General features: G+C 42.4%; 1 protein-coding gene across 1 annotated transcript; it reads right to left on the bottom strand.

Annotated features, from left to right (window-relative positions):
• Window positions 1-1,018: 1,018 nt before the first annotated feature.
• LOC126544570 (tenascin-R-like) lies at window positions 1,019-19,513 on the bottom strand. The gene is made up of 11 exons (XM_050191936.3): window positions 19,345-19,513; window positions 17,861-17,921; window positions 16,308-16,604; window positions 14,285-14,569; window positions 13,091-13,378; window positions 10,664-10,948; window positions 9,252-9,551; window positions 7,927-8,190; window positions 6,713-6,997; window positions 3,748-3,862; window positions 1,019-1,118 (listed from the first exon to the last, which is right to left on the bottom strand). The coding sequence occupies exons 1-11, from the start codon at window positions 19,432-19,434 to the stop codon at window positions 1,043-1,045; spliced, it is 2,346 nt and encodes a 781-aa protein (XP_050047893.1). The 5' UTR covers window positions 19,435-19,513; the 3' UTR covers window positions 1,019-1,042.
• Window positions 19,514-21,411: the final 1,898 nt, after the last annotated feature.

Below are 21,411 nucleotides of genomic sequence, written 5' to 3'. Positions count from 1 at the left end.
CTGGCCGGTTTCTTCATACTTTAAGGAAGGTTAAAACTGCGCGCAGAAAAACGAGCATCAGCGGAAGGAACGCGCAAAACCCCATGAGTGCTGTGGTGTTTCCACTTTTCTTCCTTCCAGTTTTTAAGTTATCTGTTTTCAGGTCAATGGAGCGTCTTGAAGTGAACGCTGAAATGCGACCGCCGCGGCCGCATTTTGTTGCCGGAGAACTGCAAGAAATTCCGTGCACCAGTGCATTAGAAGCACATTAAAGAACCCAAGGTGGTACAAGTTAATCCATAAGTCCCCCCACTACAGGGTGCCACATCATCATATCGTGCTTCTGGCTTCTATGACCCCAGAATTTATTATAGTGATTAGCCTTCTTAGGGTACTTCGCAAACTTTTCGGGGGCGATCTACCTCTCAGTGTCTCTAACCACTTTCCCTGCAACTTGGGTTGAGTCACTTCGTAGCCAATGGTATAACGGCTGGAGTATCGAGCTGCTGTGATAAGGCAACCGGCTTACAAGCGAGTTGTTGGGCGATTTTGAGGGCACGAGTACGTGATATTGGGTATGTACTAGTCTTTAATGAACGCCTTTCATCACAACTTGGATCGCTGGCTAACTATAGGTATGTGCAATTGGGCGGCTATTCAATGAACCTCCTAAACGCCATCTCTGCTCCCTGGGTATGCCACACTGGGTATGTGTTACTAGGTGTGTGCCTATCTTCAATGAATCTAGCTGACACGGACTTCAGTATTAGAGTGCGTGTCACTGCATAGGTACGTGTCGATTTTTCAATGACAAAAAGATTATTTAAATTTCTCCGCTACTCACTCAATTTCTCATTCAATGATCTGTTAGGAAATATGGACACGATCAAAAAGCCTCAGATTTGCGCCAGTGGCGTTAAAGTGTTACTCCACATACGAAGCTGTCGATTATTCGGCAGCCTTGAAAAGAAAAGATGAAATAAGTATACGATTTCCAAATGCCACAGCGGCAACGCGAATATAGTCGAGCAACCTAGCATTAATTTAACAACTAATTTCAAATTTATTCTCGAAGTCGGTCCATGTACAGACGCCGCCGCTTCTCCTCTAGGCGAACGTTCTTCTCTTCTTTTGAATCCCTGCAAATGAAAAAAATGAAAAAAGTAGTAGGTACAATAATTTGAAGACCTCACGAAGGCCGAAACACTTCAGAATAAAGAAGGAAATACAACCTGCAAAACCTATACGAAGGTCTACGTAAATGCGATTAGCATTGAAGCCCTGTAGCGGCACAGCATATTGCTGCCGCAATTACGCGTTATGAACGAGGCTTGCATGCAGCCGTGTTTATATTCCCATTTTCTACTGAACACGCTGCGCCACCTAACGACAGCACCGGAGAGTCCACCTGTGGCGCTGTGTGAATATATAGTCAGACAGGATTGCTTGGATACCTATGACAGTGTTTCGATTTCGCGCACCACCGGATAAATTTTGATGGTACTTTTATTGTCAGTGAAGAGCGGCGCATAGCCAGACACACCCAGTGACTAAAGTTAGAGTCAAAGAGGTTCAGTGAATTTAATATATATTTTTTTTAATTATGGGGTTTTACGTGCCAAAACCACTTTCTGATTATGAGGCACGCCGTAGTGGGGGACTCCGGAAATTTTGACCACCTGGGGTTCTTTAACGTGCACCTAAATCTAAGTACACAGGTGTTTTCGCATTTCGCCCCATCGAAAGAGGTTCAGTGAATGACAGATCAGATAAAGTGGCCCAGACCCCGTTACCGAAGTTAGGGCGGTGGCTCGTTTCCAAACCTGTTGCCTCTGTATACAGGGTGTCCCAGCTAACTTTAGCCAGTGTTTAAAGATATGCCAAAACCATGGCACGTAGCTGGACAGAAGAAAGGTAACGTTGTTTGCTGTCGCTTGGAGGTAAACTATTTCTTTTTACATTCCACATCTATATATAGTTAGTTTTAATTATTTGGTCAACTTCTCAAATATTATAATTAGATGTAAAGTGTCAATGAGAAAAGTCTACAGTTGCATGAAAAACTCCCTATACCGCTTTCTGTGGCTCAATACGTGCTACATAAAAGTTTTCTTCCGAGCGTGGAGGAAGCCCGCAAATGCACGCAAGACTTCCCCGCGACTGGCCGCTCGAGACACTTTGCGTGTATTCGTGGGCTTCTTTCATTTATTCATGTTGCTTTAAAATTTTCTCATTGACACTTTTCACATACTTATGATATTTGAGAAGGTGAATAATTACTTAAGACTAATTATGTAATTAGGCGGAATGAAAAAAAATCATTTGTCTTCAAGCCACGGCTAACAGCATTACCTTGGTTCTGTCCAGCTACGTTGCATTTGCATATTTTTAAACTCTGGCTAAACTTAGCTGGGGCACCCTGCAGACAGCCGACGCTGTACCCATTAGACATTGGACGGGAACACAGTTAGACAGACAGGTAGATAGTGTCCTGAAAGTGGGTTAAGTTATCAAAGAATGTCATTATTACGTAAGCATTCCTTGGGCCCTTCATGCACTTTCCGAGGGCCCGCTATCGATCTATGTATACTTGCATCCAGCCATCTTCCCGTTTATCTGGGTCACTGGTTAGTCCGTGGTCGAATCGATAGCGCATGAGACTGCGGTACTAAGGGAACAGGGTTCGAAAACCGTCGCACCAACTTGGGTCACTGTGTAAGAGGAAATGTGTACGTATGTGCCGGTCTTCATAGATCCACTTTCACGCCGAGATGGCTAACTGTCGAGGCGGAACTGGGTAGTTACCGCTATTCGAAGAAACTCTTTGACGCCGACTTGGAGCACTGGGTAATGTGCCATTCGGTAAGACATCTCGCTTAAAATGCGAAGGAAGGCAGACAAAGATCAGAAGCAGACAGGAGGATCGTCCTGTCTGCTTGTAGTCTTCGTCTGTGTTCCTTCGCGCTGTAAAGATGTGTTAGCGTACCAACTCGCCTAACTTTCCATTCTTATACCATTTGCTTTGTACTCGTGTTAAATGAACCTTTTTGATGCCTACTTGGGGCAGTGGGTATGTGCCAGCAGATGTGTACCGCTTTTCAATGGACGTGTTTCACGCCAACTTGGACACCTAGCTATGTGTCGGCAGTGCGCCGCTCTGCAATGACGAAAAAGATCCCTCAAATTTCTCCGATGTTGAGTGAAATGTAAGCCACGTAACAAGGGTTTTTCAAGGACTGCAACCCGTCGCATCAGCAGGCTGCATCACAAAGGAGCTGGCTGTGTGCCACTTTTCAATAAGCGTCTTTCACGTAAACGCTTTAGCAAGCTGCACAATGAATACACTGGGTTGTATTGCTCTTCAATCAACCTCTAGGCGCTTAGGCTCATTGAGTATGTGGCGCCAACTTGGCGGCAAGAGGGAACAATTGGCAGCATTTCGCAGACACTGTCGCCCCACAATTTTCAGCAGCGCCCCTATACAGTAAAGCGTGCCCAGAAAGAAGCGCAAGAGAGGAGCCTGGTTGCCGCATGACGCCTTTCTCAGCGCCATGTATTTCTGAGGACACACGCAGGCTTCGGGGCGGCGGCACTAGATGGCGCAGAGCGTTCTTACGGAAGTGCGAATGCAGGCATCTCGCTGCCAGTGCAGGCCTAATATAAAACTCATTTCGAGAGTTGCAACGCCTTGTGTCGATATAGCGATGCAATGCTAAACGCATTACATTCTATGTAATGCGAAATGTTAGACCGAATAATTTTACTTACCTGGATGCCGCGCACTTCTTGTGCAGGATCACAGCGACAACTATAAGTACCAAGGTGACGGTAGCAAGTGAAGCCAAAAGCGTCCTTGTTGTAGAAAGACCGGCCGTGTTCAGAGCTGAGGGAAAGCGAGCTTCGGTATTAATTTTTTTGCAGAGCATAAATTGGAATAATTGCCTCTGACATTTATAATTTAAAGAGAGTGCAATACTGGCATCCGTTGAGTAGAGAAACGTCGTGCAAGATAGCATCCTTTCGTGCACGAAGTATCCAAGAATGGCTTTACTGGTTTTCAGCACACAAGGTGGTTAGCTGCAGTGGAACCACTGGTTGTGCGAGCGAACGACGATACACGTCAGCTTGTCGTTCATGTCGCACCTGCGTTGTATTTACTCTCACGGTATTGTACTCTCTCTATGGAGGGGTTAATTTGATGAGCTTGGAAAAGTATTGCCAACTTCAGTGGCAGGCTCTCACGCAACATCTTATAGTTCAACAAATGTATACAAAGGACGTTAGTAAATTAGTGATGAGCGTACAAACATACGCAGAATAACGAGCTCTCAACGGCAACGTGGTTGTATTATTGAGCAATATAATGTTCGCTACAAGAACAAGAAGAATATGCACATATGTGTTCCTTCCAGGAAACAACAGTTGAAGTAATCACTTTAATGTACAAAATAAATATATGCAAAGAAACGTGGGGAAGTTTGAGGCATCTACACAATTATTACAGAAAAGGCGATCGAATACAACTTGTACCTTGTAGATAATAGATTCTTTAACATATATTTGCCCTTTTCCCTTCTTTTAGCGCAGAATAGCAAGTTCACTGTTGCAATCTGCAATTCTTCTTTCTCGCGCTATCTTTCTTTGCAATAAGCGATTCCTTATTTACAAGAAAATGCGCGAAAGGCCAGGTAACAGACAATTGTGTTGATAGGAAACCATCTGAAGCAAAAAAAGGTAAAAATGCGAAAGTGTTGTCAACTACCCGAAAACGCCTGTTGGACGTCATTTACAAAAGCCAATTATGTAAGCCGAAAGCGAGAATTTCCTCAGCGTGTAATTTGCGGAAAGGCACGCTAAACCCAACTTTCTTGCGTGTGAACACGTAATTCGGTAAAAAGACGCGGCGCTTCTATGGCGAAGTAACCACTGCACGTTTTGATTTGATAGCATATGCACTAGCTCCAGTGTAACATTGTTTTATTTTTTTCGTGCATTCGGAGATTTAAAAAAATTATTATTGGCGATACATAGACTGCAACGCTCATTATATGCAGACCACCAAAACGATAGAAACATAAGCCTTTTTTTTCTCTCTAAAAAGGAGCAAGCGATACAATAAAACGAAACAAGTGGGAAAACTTTGTGGTGTTGGGTTGACCCATGACGGTAGTTTCCTCGTAAAAGAGAACAGTAGCGTCTAGCCCTGGGGGACTTATTGCTTTTGTATTTCTTGCGTGTTGTATTTGTGTACGCACCTACCGTTTGAGACACGCCCAGCAAAATAAATGTTAACATATCAGAACGAATCCAAAGAAACACTGCGAGGTTTATATTTCAAATTCTTTTTTTACATGCGACTCTCTCAGTGAAATAATGCAGCGCAATGAAAGGAGGCTACTGGAAGTAGGATAAAACGGAATGAGAGTAAGGTTTCTTACTATGCTTGTAATTAAAGAAGTATCAGCTAAGCAGTCATTATTTCTCTCAACATTCATTGGTTAGATATAGATGACTCCACCCCGATAGTACGCTACTTGCCACTAGTACATACACATTATTATTTGATCCTTTTCACAGGAACAATAGTTCAATAGAATCGCTTTCCACTAACAATTTTCGAAGGATCTCTGTTGGTTGTCCGTTAGGTTACGATAAATCATCGCTTCTATTAAAATGCCCACGCTATTTGATCTGGAGCCTGCAGTGTGTATTAAGTAAAAATGAATAAATAATAAACTAAGAAGGCTACCACCATAATTACTCGCTCAATAAACAGACTTACTAAAATAAACTCAGAGTAAATTCTTTACGAGGCAATATTAGGAGCCGATACAGAGCACTGACGCAGACCAAAGGCATTCTGACGTGTACGGATAATTCACAAAGTAAAGCCGCGCAGAGTGCGCAGACGTAAATGGGCAATTATTTGGTAAAAAGGATGAAGCCTATGAAAGATCAAGGAATCAGGCAAGGAAGCTGGTTAGTTGGCCGATAATAATTACAATACACATCGCACCAGCGCTAATGTCAGAGATAAATCATGACTCAGGCAGGATCAGCACTCGTCGCGTGCGAATCTTGTCGGTTCTAATGTTACGGACAATAACTGGAGTAGAAAAGCTGCCGATGTTGATAGTAGAATGGCATAAAGCGGTGCTCATCACGTAAGACAGTCACTTACCATTTCAGAAGTTCCACAGCATGTATTCGAGAACGTGCACTCTCTCAAGTCATTCTACTCGAATCGCACGTGTGCTTAGCTTTGCCGATTGCTTCGAATTTGTGTTCCAATTAGTGTTCCGACCAGTTCGGTGCGTTAGAACTTGCGGAATAATACGGCCTTGCTTTTGACTCTGCTAGCCTCCTGGGTGGGTCAGATGGTTGGTCCCTTGCTGGATTCCACGACCAGAAGAAATGTTTCGTTAAATGCGGCGCTGCATTTGTAGCTTTGTGCTACAAGTGCCGCTAAAGGTTCGGGCCTGCATTACAGACTTTAATAACTCCTCCTGCTGCCACCGTATTGTGCTCGTGGTTAAACTTAATTATGTCGTGTCTTTTTACCCTCTTACCAAAACCCTCTCCTTTACGTACGTCATAGCCAACAAGGATTATACCACTGGTTAACATCCTCGCCTTTCTATAGATCTTTTCTATTTATCTCTCTGGCCATTCATGAAAAGGATATTGTGATAAGTTGTTGCTTTTGAAGGAAAGCAAAGCACGGAGTACTTACGGTCCTCTTCCTGGAAAGTGTGTTGTGATGCTGCAGGTCCACGTTTTACAACGCCATCGACCTCATTGAAAGCGTACACGGACACCTCGTATCTGGTTCCGGGAGTTGCCTCCGTGTAGTTGAACGATAAATCTGTGGTCGTCACCTCGAAATGGGTAGTGCCGTCGCTGAAGCTCACGTTGTATCCGCTCAGTGGCCCGCCAAGGACGTCTGGCACCTCCCAACGTGCAAGAACCCAGTGGGTGCCCTCATGGTCGACCGTGAGATTCAGTGGTTCAGACGGCGCTAAATGGTGGTATAACATGAGTAGGTTATGGTTCATGATTACCACTGCTTGATTACGATAATGCAGTACTAATCTCGTTCTTCCGCATGAATACAACTATAGTGGGACGGCTCTGCAAATATGCTCCTCCACTTAATGGAACTTCTGTGAAACAAGATAAAAACCGAAATATATATATATATATATATATACATATATATATATATATACATATATATATATATATATATATATATATATAGAGAGAGAGAGAGAGAGAGAGACAGAGAGAGAGCGACATGAAAAACTCCCAATACAGCTTCCTATTGCTCAATACATGCTTCATAAAAGTGTTTTTGCAAGCTTCAAATTAGCCCGCAAATACACGTAAAGTGCTTCGGGTGGCCCAGCGCGCGACAAACGGGTGTGCATTTGCGGGCTTCTTTTACACTCGGAAAAACACTTTTTGTAACACATATTCAGCAACAGAAAGCTGCATCGGAAGTTTTTCGTGTCGCTTTAAAATTTTCTCATTGACACTTTTCATCTATTTAGAATAGTCGAGAAGTTGAGTAATTAATTAAGACTAATGATCTAATTAGTCTGTATGACAGAATAATTTCTGTATCTCCAAGCAACAGCGAACATTTCCTTTGTTCTGTTCAGCTACGTGGTGTTTACGTATTTCTAAAATTTGGCTAAAATTGCGTGTGATACGCTGTATAGTAGATGTCGGGAACGCTAACTTATTGCAATTTCAGGCCGATCAGGAAAGAAGGCAATTCACCCGGTCAGCTTGCAATTGCTAAATGACTTTCTAATATTTACTTCCGTAGCCAACATTGCTAAACGAAAAGCAATTATAGGAGAAATTTTCAATGGATGTGCTGCCTCTTACGTTTAGTCATTCATCACCTAATCGAAAACTGGGGACCCATGCACACTTTACCTGCGAAATCTGTATGAAACTGCACGGTGCGCTCCTGGCCACAAGTGGTCTCGTTCACACATGCCGCGATCTGTATTTCATAGTGCTTCCATGCATCCAAGTTATCGAGAGCCAGCTGTGGCTCAACAGTCGACAAGGTTCGCTGGCCTTCGACTCTTATGACGAAGTGTGTAATGTGGTATCTTGGATCTTGCGGCCATTCCCAGGACAGTTCGACTCCGTGATCGGTTACTACCACGGCTTTAGGACGTGGAGGCGCTGGGCCTGCAATACAGAGAGATACATAAAGTGGATTTTGCTGGCCTGGTGTAGTTTTTTATAGCTGCAGGCAACAAAGCTGCGCTGTCGATATCGTTAACCTGTAATCGTCAATGCATTTAAGTGTTTATTAAGGCTTCTGTCAGCATTGTCGGAGTGTAAGAGAGATAGAACAATGTTGTAAGGTCTGCGGAAGGTTTTGTAAAGGTGTAAGGTTTGCGAGAGCTTTATTTAAATTTGTGCATTGCTACATGAGGCCAATAGAGCACCCGGAGTACGTGTTGCAGATATGACAATAAGCACTGTTTAATGATGAAGGAAACCGGCACCAAAATATCGAAATTTCTCATGATATTTCGCGAATCTATCGATGGAGCGCATGTCGAAGGAAATACAAAAATATACTACGATTAAGAGAAGTAGCTATAGTAAGGATGGAGCTCTTGCCGTTTCAACGCTTATTGTAAATTCTGTGAATGTTTAGACAGCAGGTACTGCACATATGCATTACACACAGAGCAGCACTAGGACTTGATAAAGCGAGTAGAAATAGTTTAGGCGAACAGTAAAAATATGTAGCATTCTTAAAATGAAATCAATTTCAGATTACATGAAATAAAAGGCAACATAAAGCACTTTATGACACCTAACTTTTTCGGGCTATCTTCGTAGCACATCTAGCTTAGGTCTAAAATTTTTGCACTATTTATCATATGCAAACACTTCAGCAGATGAGCTCTCTGAACTGCTTTGAAGCCGAAACAAACAATTGTTCGTTACAAATTTGTATATGTTTTGATCTTATCAGGTCAATTTTTATTCTTACTGCATATGTATAGCCTAAATTTAGCTGTAGTCGAACATGATTTTCTGCTTGCTTTGAGTGCTTTCTTGACAGTGTCAGGCCTCGCAATCACTTTACCATACAGGATGTTTATTAATAATAATTGAGACCTCGCGAGGACTAGACAATCTTTAAGCATTGCTTGTTACTATTTAGGCCATATTCGAGCCAAAGTACAATTGTCTCTAAATGAAAGCCTCACACGACAAAGTTATTCAGCTACCTTTGCCAAGAGTCATGAAGACGACTTTTGTCTCAAGACCGTGGACTGTTTCTCCATTCCGGTCGACGTTGTAAGCCTTCAAGAATGCGGAGAACTGATTGAATTCGTTACTCAGGTTCAAAGTTATGCTGGTTGCATTTCCTGGTACAGAGAACAACTTCGTTTCTTCCCGGTCTTCGTTGTACAGGCGAAGGCTGTAGCCTTCAATGGGGCCTTTGGGCTCGGCCGGCCTGTCCCATGCAAAAAGAGCGTTCACGTCGTTTTCGATAATGCACGATAGGTTTCGTGCATTTGATGGACCTGAAAAAGAAGGCGTGAGGTCAGTGGATATCTAAAAATACGGGACACCTATGGCTGCTAAAAAATAATACCCATTCTTTCTGTTAATGTGGACACATTTGAATCAGTCTAGTTTTGGTTGTAGTGAAGTATTGTGTTCCTTTGTTACAAATAACAAAGCTGGGATTCAGGCAGAAAGACATGATGGAGGCCTTAATATAGATATACTTTACCTGTTCTCAGCGTATAAGGTTGACCCAAACATTATGTCGTAATAAACGTTGTACAGTGAAACCGGTAGACAGTTCGATATATGGTTAGTAATTTTAGTCATGCAACATCGCCCATATAAGGAAGTTAAACAAGTTTTTGGGATGCGTCAGTGAAATACAGAATACTAATTTGAAGTGCAGGAAAGAAGCACCGAATCAATATTTCCATGGACAACAAAGCTACGCGTAATCAGCGCTAAGTCTGCCTGTGCATTAATGGCTTTTTTAAGCTTTGCTAAGAATGACGTTCTCGAGGATCTAGGTTGTGTTGACGAGCTCCATGGGCCGTTAGGCTGAATATCGATGCAGCGCATTCTCCATAGAAGGTGCGTTTTGAATTGACGGTTGAGGTAGCTCCTCACATAAAATGGCTGGACGCGGACACCAGAGTTCGATGCATGGGAGGTTTTCTCTTAAGAGAATCATTTGAAATAACTCTTCTCTAATAAATTTGGCTTATTTGATATAATTTTCATTCCAGTTCATTGTATCCTGGTTGAACTCTATTTCAATTATATGACAAGATAACAAGGTGCTGCAAAGATCTCAATATTCTCTGTAAAGTTAGGTAATTTTCAGAGTCTTATCATTTTCTATTTTAACAGGCACCCCGAGAGTATAGGGTCAACAGCTTCAAGCAAAGACCACACACAAATTAGATTTATACATTCATGCATTATATAGCTTCCGCTTACGGAGGTACCTGTCCCTTTGTTTTCCTTTAAACAACAGGCGACCGTCACGCATAGCAAAGCATTTAGACGTAACATACATATCTTAATGTTGACGTCTTCTTTCCAGAAATGTATCCTCTGAAAACGCTAACATCACCTAGCGTAGATGAAATAATGAAGAGCCCACCTGCCACGTCCGTAGTTTCAGTGACCACAGCAGGGTCACTACAGTAGCTCACATCACAGTTCACAATGGAAACATTGTACTTTGTCCACGGCGCAAGGTTGGTCACGTTGTGCATGACTGTCTCGCCGGCACTTTCACCAGAAACTTGGATATCGCCATGCTTAACACTTAGCAGCGTTAGAGGAGCAGCTGTCAGTTTCCACGTAGCAGCATCGGAGTCCATTGACCAAGAAAAGGTTAGGCTTGTGCCTGTGCGCTCCACAAGTTCTACATTCTTCGGAGGAACTGAAATGGCAGCAAGCCCGAAGGGTGCATGTCAGATAGCACAGCAGATGAGGAAATAATAGACAATCGAGCCAGAGGAAACATACAAAAATATGTTCTTTTTCCATTGGAATAAACAAATATTAGGAAAAATAAATGAAAGTTTACGAAATAAATGGCCGCAGATGGGTGCGTTGGAGCAGAAAAATCTGTCGCGTTACCTCCGTGGTATACTGTACTAGTTAGGATGTACCGCTTCGTTGGCAAATGTGAATGAAATAAATTGAGCAGTAGCATAAATACTTTATTAACTGGTTTCTAAACATGAATTATTTTAGCAGCTAAGCTACGCCCCTTATATTGAAGTAGGGAACAGGGCGAAGGTCGAGGATGCAGAAGAGGCGGAGAACAACCACACAACTTAATTTTCACCTTTACTTTTTTATATTTCCAGATTTCGAATAAACCATAACTAATTTCTTCTGCACTCTTTAATGGTAATATTGCGCTTGTTTCACAATGTTGAAAGTTCAAGAAATTGTAGTCCTTCTGATTTTCGCATCTCATTCGCCTATCCTCACAGATGCAGTGCACAAATGACAATCACAAACCAATTTTACGCAGTCGCTGCCAAATACTAGGAGAAAACAGAACGGCAACATCTTGCACACAATTTAAGCGAGATCGGCCAGCTGCTTTTCTCTCCTAAATCAGTTGCACACCAAGAACTACAAATGGGCTTCAATATTAAATTACGCTACAGATGCGGCTGAGACCGGTTACAATTAGTCGTTTAAGCATAAATGGCTAACGAGCGAAGGGCGCGGGCTGAGGTCCACCAGCTGTTGACGAGAAATTGAAACGTGCTTTCTATGGCTCAATAACGATTGGCACTCAGAACTTTGATGCCAGAGAATTACCCATGGACGATTCTTCAGTTATGTGCTCACCCTATTCGGACCGCCATCCTTAGTCCCTTTCACAGACCCGTGCTCTCGGGCATTGAATAATCATGCACAATCATAATATGAGAAGCCAACAAAGACGCCAATGACAACATAGGGGAAATTACTTCTACTTACAAATTGAATTAAAGAAAATGATAAATGATAATGATAATAACAATGATAACGATTGCTCAAATATTTTCCTGAGGCAGTAACTGGTAACGGTAATCAATTTCATTTCTCGAAGAAGTAATTGTAATTGTAATCGGTCATGTTTTTCTGCAATGTGTGCAAGTTTGCTTAGATTAGACGCAATTTCTGTACCTACCTAGCTCCGATGAAATGCACCCCGCTGATATTGACGCAATGGTTTTAAGCTTCGGTGGTTTTTCGCATAAATCAGTTACTTCCAGTGAAAAGAGTAGGAGCACTTCCATTCTAATGAATGACTACCTAACGCATTCGCAGAATTTGTTATGATTTGCTTTTAGATGCTCAGAAAAGGTTACTACGTTATTCACGACTTACACGTTTAGCTGCCGCTAATGCGACTTTTTCCGAGTAGTAGAAACTTAGTTTGAAAGTACATCTCTTCCGCATTTCATTTGCGCAGCAAGAAATAACTGCAGCCGGCAGAACGAGTCGAAAGTACTTTGATGATAGCTGTTCACCCACTGTTATCAGTTAATCATGTAAGGGTGTGTGTGTGTGTGTGTGTGTGTGTGTGTGTGTGTGTGTGTGTGTGTGTGTGTGTGTGTGTGTGTGTGTGTGTGTGTGTGTGTGTGTGTGTGTGTGTGTGTGCGTGCGTGCGTGCGTGCGTGTTCACCTTGTTTTACCTCGCTTGTGGTTCTCAGAGGTCTCTACACTTCTTTATTACCCGAGGGTCCTGGTCTGTATATTATCTGTCACCCTTTCATAGATGTTAATGAATAGCAAACTTGAACTGGCACTGAATATGTGTGACTGACCCTCAATACTATGCGATCAAGCAGCATGAAGCACTCAAAACGCAACAAGATAGACATCAAAGGCCGCTTAAAACAAAACATTGATGTTACAAGGCTACTCCGCTAGTCTGTTCATCCTTAACCGCAAACTTTTAAGTAACGCGTCAGCAGACGACACCTGTTTATAGTGCTGTGGTCTGTGAGTATTCCTGAACATCCGCATATTGAAAATCGTGGTCGGCAACACATCTGCGGGTGACGTTACTTACATAGGCCCTCAGTTGAAACTTGGAAATCGAGTGCTGTCGCATTTATGCGCTGGTCAGCTGAGTTCAAAACGAATGGCTGTAGTGAACAATCAAATATTTCCTTAGGCTTGCGGAGATCTAGTAAAACTTGTGTTTCGCTGTCGACGTCTTTCGATGCTTCTTGGCCAGTACTGAGGCCCCGGCATCTTACTCTATATCCGTCGAAGTCCTTGCAACCATCTGGAGCGTCCCAGGAAAGGTCGAGAAGGGTGCCGTTCACAATTTTCTGCTTCAAACCTGTAACTGGCCCTGGAGTTGCACACGCAGAAAATGACGTGGTTTAAACGCAGCCCTCATTTAATATCATTGTAGCGTGCAAATCAACATAAATACACTTTTCTTTTCGTATTTGGTACATGTGAAGCTTCTTCCCTTGAGAATTACCGTTTGTTTAAAGAAATTTTCCCTCATTTTGTCACTGCGGTTGAGGTTACATATGTATTAAAGTGTACCATTATTTTGCTTTCGTGCATTCTAAGAACGGAACTATTGTGAAAGCTCCAGCCTGCGCACGTGAAGAAACCCCAAAAATTGCACAGAGAAAAGTGCGCATTATTGTACCATCCTCACACTTCAAATTGCAACGCAAGCTGCCCTGCGGCTGTTAAGATTTCAAAGGATGTTGCGTATAGACCGACCCTAGTGACCTTCACGACCGATCGAGGAACTCTTCGTGATTTCGCTATGTTGGTCAGTCTTTTTCTCGTCGAACTTAAACTCGCAATGACGGGTTTTCACAACGCTTTTACCGCAGTTGCATTTTGAAAAGTTACAGAATATATCTATTCAAAGGCCATAGAAGAGGTACAAAGTCTTATTTGTACATATGCAGTACGTTGCGCCGCTAAGGAAAAACAATAAAAATGTCGTGAAAATGAAACAAACAAAAATGCCCACCAATAATACGCAACATAGTTACGGCGATTAACGCATTGCACTCTTGGCTTATAATATAACTAAAAACATGCCGGAAAAAATGTAACTTGAGGGGCTACACAGCTTGGAATACAGGTATTTGTCTCTGCACATAACAATAACGTGGTCATTTCTTTATTACGTAGGAAAAAATATTTACACATGTCGTAGAAGTTAGGATAAATACGAGTAGTGCGATCTTTCAAAGAGATAGCCAGCAATTTCAGAGAAACTGCTCACCTGGGAGATCGGTAGTTCCAATAACAAATGTCGGTTTGCTGCAAAACACGTCGTGGCAATTTCGAATAGAAATATTGTAATCGGACCCCGGCGCGAGATCTGTGAATATGTGCACGACCACTTTCTCCTGGCTCTCGCCGTGCTCTTCGACATCATCAATCTCGCATTCGGCATCTCCTATTATCTTTGCTGAAACCTTCCACGCACCGGGGGTAGTATCAACAGACCAGGAATATGTAAGGCTTGTGGAAGTACGTTGAAGAAGTGTAACATCTGTTGGAGGAACTGCAAGAGCACCAAAGAAATATAAAATAAAAGTTTTCGTTGGATACTACACATAATAAATGCAATCAATATGCGTACAATGCCGTTTGCCATCCGCTCTTTATCGCTTAGAACGAGAACGTATCAAAGGAGTGTACTTCTCTGAAGTTGGATAAAATGTAGCACTCGCTTCAAGCACTTCGAAAAATGTCTGTTGGCGAATGCAAAAGTCGAAATATACCCAGAGGACTGCTTAATTTCGCACTTCGGTTGGTCTAGAAATGGCCGAGGTGGCGGCATCGATATTATGATGACTTTATGACAAAGAGGAAAACTTGATGTCATCTAGCAATGACATTATGCGCGAATATATCTGTCGCAAAAAAACGGAAAACTCCACGTATTTGCTGCGGCTATGCGCGCACGTGTGGCAGCCAGAAAAATCGAAGGAAAAGAGCGAAGCCATGTAATATGACGTCACGAAGCCTCCACTATATTTAAATATTAATGACAGGATACTTTCATTGCTCGGCAACATTGATATTTCATGTTGATTCGGATAATGTCGAAGATTAACTGATATTTGAAGCCACGTTAAACCGGTTTAGTATATTGTTTACAACGCTGTGCGACGAACATGAACATTCAAAGTACCTTGGCCAGTTTCAAGACACCAAGTAACTGACAAGGCAGTGTGGTGACGGGTCCAAATGTGGCAACTAGTTCGAACAGATTGGTGGAGAGAAAATCTGTTGAACTCAACAGCACCTCTCAACCATATCATGCCATGCATTCATAGGTGACCTGTAACTCGTCCAGGAGACCTTTGTCGTCTGTCCAGAAAGTTTGCTCATTGCATTACTAACACCGTTATTCTTTGTGACTAACCTAGGAGTAACAATTTCGGAACCTTCTGGTAAATGCTCAGAAGCATCGCTACATTATTAATGAGGGCTGCAAGCAAAAAATATAAAGGCCAGTTATACGGTAAATTGCACGTCCTTTAAAAAGATAATGTGCACCGTATCTCTGAAAATTTTCTTTTTCTTTTCTGTTTCCGCATTTATTGTAATTATTGATATCAAGACTCTTCCTTTTTCTGCAGTGGCGATAGATTCCTAGTAATGGTGCAGTACCAAAAATTGAAGGACGAAAGATACGGACACAAGTACTGAGTCCAATCTGATACCTGACTGCGAAACGGTAAATTATATATATATATATATATATATATATATATATATATATATATATATATATATATATATATATATATATATATATATATATATATATATATATATATATTTACAAGTATCAAGGCTACCGTACCGTTTTGCCATATCAGTGAAAACCACTTTAAAAAGATTTATCTTCCGCCGCTGAGAGAGGCCTTTTTACTGCTTCTCTGCAGTACTTATATTTCTAGCACTGTACCAAATACCATATATACAAAGGGCCCAAAGTTACATGTGGGCCTAAAGAAAAAAGAATTGTTAGCACTAAAGCAAAATGAAGCTTTTAATCATTGACACCAGAATCTCCTTGATCGGGTGCTCTAAGGGTCAGAAACACTGCATAAAATGAGAACATATTAGGACACATTATTTCGTATGTTGCGCACATATACTGAGGTAAGCATTTTAGTTGACGGATCGATTGCTATGTAGCATGTTTCATTGACGGAATAAAGTTTATTTATAGCAAAACAGTAGACACAGCGTATGTCACAAATGCATTTAGCACGGGTTTTACTCACCGATTTCACCAGTTGACACACTGAATGTAGCTGAGGGCCCACTAACAGGCACGCCACTTTCGTCTGTCCTGACTGCGGCTATGGAACATTCAAATGTCGTCAAGGGCTTGTGGAGAGACACAGTGACATGTCCTGATTGGGCAGCGCCTTTAACTTCACGTTCGTATCCACTCTCATTGTGTCTGCAGATGAGTGCGTAAGTATACACTTGTGTGACGCCGTCTGGTGCATCCCATTTAATGTCCAGAACAACACCATTGGTCACTTTTTGCTCCAAGTTTGTGAAAAGTTTGGCATCTGCAAAATGAAGGACATTAGACATTGATAATTCAGCAATAATGCACTTCGAAACAACGATAAGAGTAGGATTATCAGATGGACGAAGAAATCCGCACAGGGAAGTGTTATTTACTGTCTCTTTGGAGCTCTACATGCTAGAGCAAGAACTGGTTTGGTATTTGTATCATAGTACTCACAGGTATTTTTCCTGAACACGCTCTCTTCTACCGTATTCATGAAAACAAACTTTAATATGTTTGAGGAATATGGCCAGGTACTCTTGAAGATATGATTTCCAGGTCAGTGGTTTCAACGTGACAGGTCGGCAGGTGACAAAGTTAGCCACTAAAGCTTCCCGCACACATACTGTTCAGGAAAATATCGTTGGGACGCATCATATTATCCTACAAGGCTCCTTTGTGGTGGTCAACAAATTATATATTCACACTCATGTGGTAAATTGTGGCTGGCTGGATGCGCATACTTCAGTTTTCTTTTAAAAAATTGTACTCCCCGATGCAGACTTAGAAACGCATTTACCCTGCGAAACGTCAGCTACACGAGACTGTTTCCTTGATTATTCATTAAGCTGGTATTACCTTGAGCTTAATGCTTAAATGTGCACTTACCCTCCTATTCTTTCATTTTTTTTTCAAGCCCAACCACAGATTACCAGTAGAACACTTCATTGCCATATAAGATATTCCCCAATGGCTGAGAGTTTCTTGTCTGAACTGCGTGACCGATGTTAGCTGGCGTAAATATATGATCTGTCAATGGACAGTGTAGGCGATGCGCTGTGCGAAGAACAACAGCATTCGTGAAGTAACTTACCATACCGGTTTTTGCGATTCTGTTGATTGCCGATACCTTTCAATGCAAACGGGGAATATAATGTATGCTTGAACAGTGCGCAGTATATGCATTAAACATCGTCGTGGGGTAAATGAAGGCGCTTACAACTGTGTATAATATTATAAAGAAGAAACTTCTTGCCGTAGGCTTGGCATATGCATTAATAATGAGCTAATTGGGAAACTTGGGCCAATCAATATAGATGCTTGCATTGTTGGTATTAAAGACAGCCACAAGGAAAACGCATGTTTTATAAACAATAAAAGACGCATATAAAAATGCAGACGTGAAAGCGTCGATTTTAGGCATCCTGAGTACAATTCACGCATTAGAAAAGATACAACCGTCATAGTAGTATCGTAGGACTTGACCAAATCTTGATAAACTTCGCTCATAGCTTTCCGAAATGCTTGGCTCACCATTTTCCGATGGAGAAGAATGTAGACTTTCTTCCAATGCTTCGGTAACACCGGTGGATGTCTGGGGTGTTGTTCAGAAGAGGAAAAAGTTGGTCGACTGTCAGGTTGCAGCATAAGGCACATTGCTTTGTGAGTATTGAAAGCAGCATGGTTGTTTTGGAAAAGCCTTTCGTTCCGTCATTAAGAGACGAAGAACTAAAGACACAGCCGTTTAGCTGCAGTGGTATAAGAAAACTTGCATGTTCAAGGAAACGCTATTCTTTAGAAAAAGGCCGATAGACGCTTTGTTATTTTAATTATCTCTTTCTTCTTGTGCTTAATTTTTTTTGAATAAGGGGGGAAAAATTGGAGAACGCTGGTACTTATTATCTCAACGAGTTCCGAGAAATTTTTGTATTACAGAATTTTTCAGGTATTGCACATTCCGTATTTTATCAGATTAGTGTACTTGCATGAGTTGCATACACTGTATGCAAACCGCGGTAGTTGTGCTTACTGTGCATAAACTATCACTACTAATAGTAAGACTGAAGTTAGGGCGACTTTATTGAAGGTTGTATGAATAAATGCGCTATTTTGCACAAAACCAATTAACAATGACTTCGACAGAAGAGGGCGTGCTCTCTGTCGAATGCTTTCCTTGTTTGACGCAAAAACTCACATTAATTTCATACAACACTATTACTACAAAGCATATTTATGCAAACTCTGCATAAATAGGTGTGCTTGGTTTGCCATGGTAATAATATACCCAGTTGGGAATATGTTCCAGGTGGAATTTGGTATACTACGTCCACATGCAACATCTTTTCCAGCATTAAATAAATTCATAAGGCTGAAAGACCAAGAGCCATGTTTCTGTACAGAAAGCTCGCAGAAGCGCGCAGAAAATACAAGACAAAAGTTCTGCTCCAAACGTGTCTGGATTTTTATATAAAGATCATTTATGCCTTTTCTGTAGGGAAGTTAACGGTCTATTGTCTCCATTTACGTATAGTCGTCACTTATTTTCCTGTTGCTAAACTAATATTTTAGAAATTTCAGCAGCGAACACAGAATTGGGCCTGCATGTCCGCAGCGTTGAATGTTTGTACAAGAGAAGGTTGGTAAAAGTTGGAGTGAATCCTTACAGGTTGGCAGCTTGCGGCGCAACATGCAATAGCAACTGGCAGTTTAATCATAAGGCAAAAAATTAGGTCTGGCATTTTCAACATAGTCTGAGACAAGACCGAAGGCAGCAGCCTGGTTCCTTACAGTCACTATCAAGAAGAAAATTAAGATTAAGGAAAATTAAACTGAAGTGAACACGAAAGGTACACAGCACCAAAGTTCTACTCGAGTCCTTCGTGTTAGCCCTGCAGTTAGTTCTTTAAGTGCGAGCCGACTAGCCCGAGAACGCGTTTTGCTAAAAGAAAAACAGGTTCCTTGCAGCTTAGTGACGCCACACAGAAAGCACGGCCGGTAAGTTCAAGACATGAACTTACGGTGTCGGTAAGAGCTTCGGTATCCTGAGCTATTGCTCCGGCGACGCCTATAACGAACATCAACTGCACCAAACACCGTTGATAATGCATTTGGATGACACCATCGGTCTGTAACTCACACAAGCATCGTCGCTCGTCTCGACGGACCGACAAGCTTTTTGCAGGAGCCCCTTATCTGCTGGGCAAAGGTGGGGCGGAACGCCAAGGCTGAAGCGCAATAGCGATTCCTTCGAGAGTTTTCGCCGCGTCTCCCGCATTCTTTCAGAGAGCACTGAGCCACATTTCGCGAGGTCTCGCCTCGTAGCGTACCGATAAAGTGAAACTAATGGCTTATTTGACTGCTTCCTCTGAAAAGCACTACATTAGCTCAACAAAAAATGATGTGATATGCAGTACAAAAATATTTGCACCCTTGAGGATGCTTTTTTCATTGCCAACACCCTCGCCATAAATGTGCAATAAATCGTTGGTTGTGAACAACTGAAGGTTTACTTATTTACGACATTTTCTTGCAAGTAGACGTCAGTATAGGGCCAACAGACGACACACAAAGCAGGAAAGAGGTTCAGTAACTATCGTTCTCAACCTCTCGTTTTAAATGTTTAAGTGCGTCCCAGGAAGTTCGAATTAGTACGTTGTTTTCAGCAACGGCTTCTCTCAGAGCACTTATAATTTCCGCTGGCTGTTGCGTATAATAAAACAAACTTAGAACGTTAAAGGTAAGGCTCTTATCCATGTGAAGAACCAGTGCACATAAGGGTGCAAGAATGTTTACAGTGTGCCCCTGCCACACGGGCCAATTTAGGGTCTCTTTGGACGAGTGCCTTCCCACTTAGTGTTACTCACAGGCTGTCAAACAAAAGGCTTAGTGACCCTCGATTAGAACGAACTCATTAGGAAATGCGTTCGTTGAACTAGCTTCGCTTTGTTGAAGACAGAAAGAGAAAGGCAAAGTAAAGACAGGGAGGTTAACCAGAGATTATCTCCAGTTGGCTACCATGTACTGGGTGAGGGGCAAGGGGATGCGATAGGTGAGAGAGAGAAGCATTAAAAAAATTAATAAGAAGAAAAGACTACACAGACACGCACGTACACACAAACTGTTTCTGTTGGCGCTGTCACGCAGCCCGCAAAGGCGTTCCTAGTGTTATGCAGTGTCACCGTACAATCCTGTGTCACAAAGTTTAGTCACAATCCGTCAGAAAGCCCAGTGTCTTTTAAATGCCGCAGCACAGCCTTCATAGCCGATCGCGCTGATGTTCGCGTAGGCCAGTTTCCAAGGATCTTGTTTTCTGTCATTGGGCGCTTGTCCAGTTTGTCTAGGGTGGCTGAGAGGACTGCTCTTTGCGGGTTAAAACGAGACCACTCACAAAGACGGTGTGCGATTGTTTCACTGCACCCGCAGAAGTCACAAAGAGGGCTGTTGGACATTCTGATAAGAAAAGAGTACGCATTCCAAAATGCTACTCCAAGCCATAGACGAGCTAGAAGGATGCAGTCGCGTCGTGGAAGCTCGGGCGGATTACGGAGTTGTAAATTAAGGTCCAGGGTATGAAGGCGTGCACTTGTAAAATCGGATGAATTCCACTGAGCTAGTGTCAGGTCATGTGCAAGTACGGCAAGTTTTTTCGCTGCCTCGGCTCTCGAAAGAGGAATGGCAACGCAGTTGACGCTGTCATGGGCAGATCGGGCAGCTGCGTCTGCGCGATCATTGCCATGTATGCCACAGTGACTAGGCAAGCACTGATATATGATATCGTGTCCTGCGTCAACTATGCGATGGTGTACTTCTCTGATCTTTGCGTCGAGCTGTTCATGTGATCCATCGCGCAGTGCTGAGAGTACACCCTGTAGGGCTGCCTTGGAATCACAGAAGACTGACCATCCATGGAACGGTTTCTCCTGAATGAAATGAAGAGCCCCACGCAAGGCTACCAGTTCAGCAGCTGTCATTGATGATATATGTGACGTTTTTAGCTGTACTTCGACTGATCTTGTTGGTATCACCACAGCAGCAGTTGAACTTGCAGATGTGACTGAGCCATCGATGTAAACGTGTACGCGGTC

Source organism: Dermacentor andersoni, chromosome 10, assembly GCF_023375885.2.
Source record: "Dermacentor andersoni chromosome 10, qqDerAnde1_hic_scaffold, whole genome shotgun sequence".
Lineage (NCBI taxonomy): Eukaryota > Metazoa > Arthropoda > Arachnida > Ixodida > Ixodidae > Dermacentor > Dermacentor andersoni.
Note: the sequence above shows the minus strand (reverse complement) of the source record. Positions and strands in the feature narration are given on the sequence as shown.

Excerpts from the sequence above, each read along its gene's own strand:
- LOC126544570 (XM_050191936.3), bottom strand. The coding sequence starts at position 19,434 with ATGCATTATCAACGGTGTTTGGTGCAGTTGATGTTCGTTATAGGCGTC. Across the intron at positions 13,379-14,284 it reads TGGAACTACCGATCTCCCAG|GGCCAGTTACAGGTTTGAAG; the intron begins GTGAGCAGTTTC and ends GTGCAACTCCAG. Across the intron at positions 3,863-6,712 it reads CACTTTCCAGGAAGAGGACC|CTCTGAACACGGCCGGTCTT; the intron begins GTAAGTACTCCG and ends GCTTTCCCTCAG.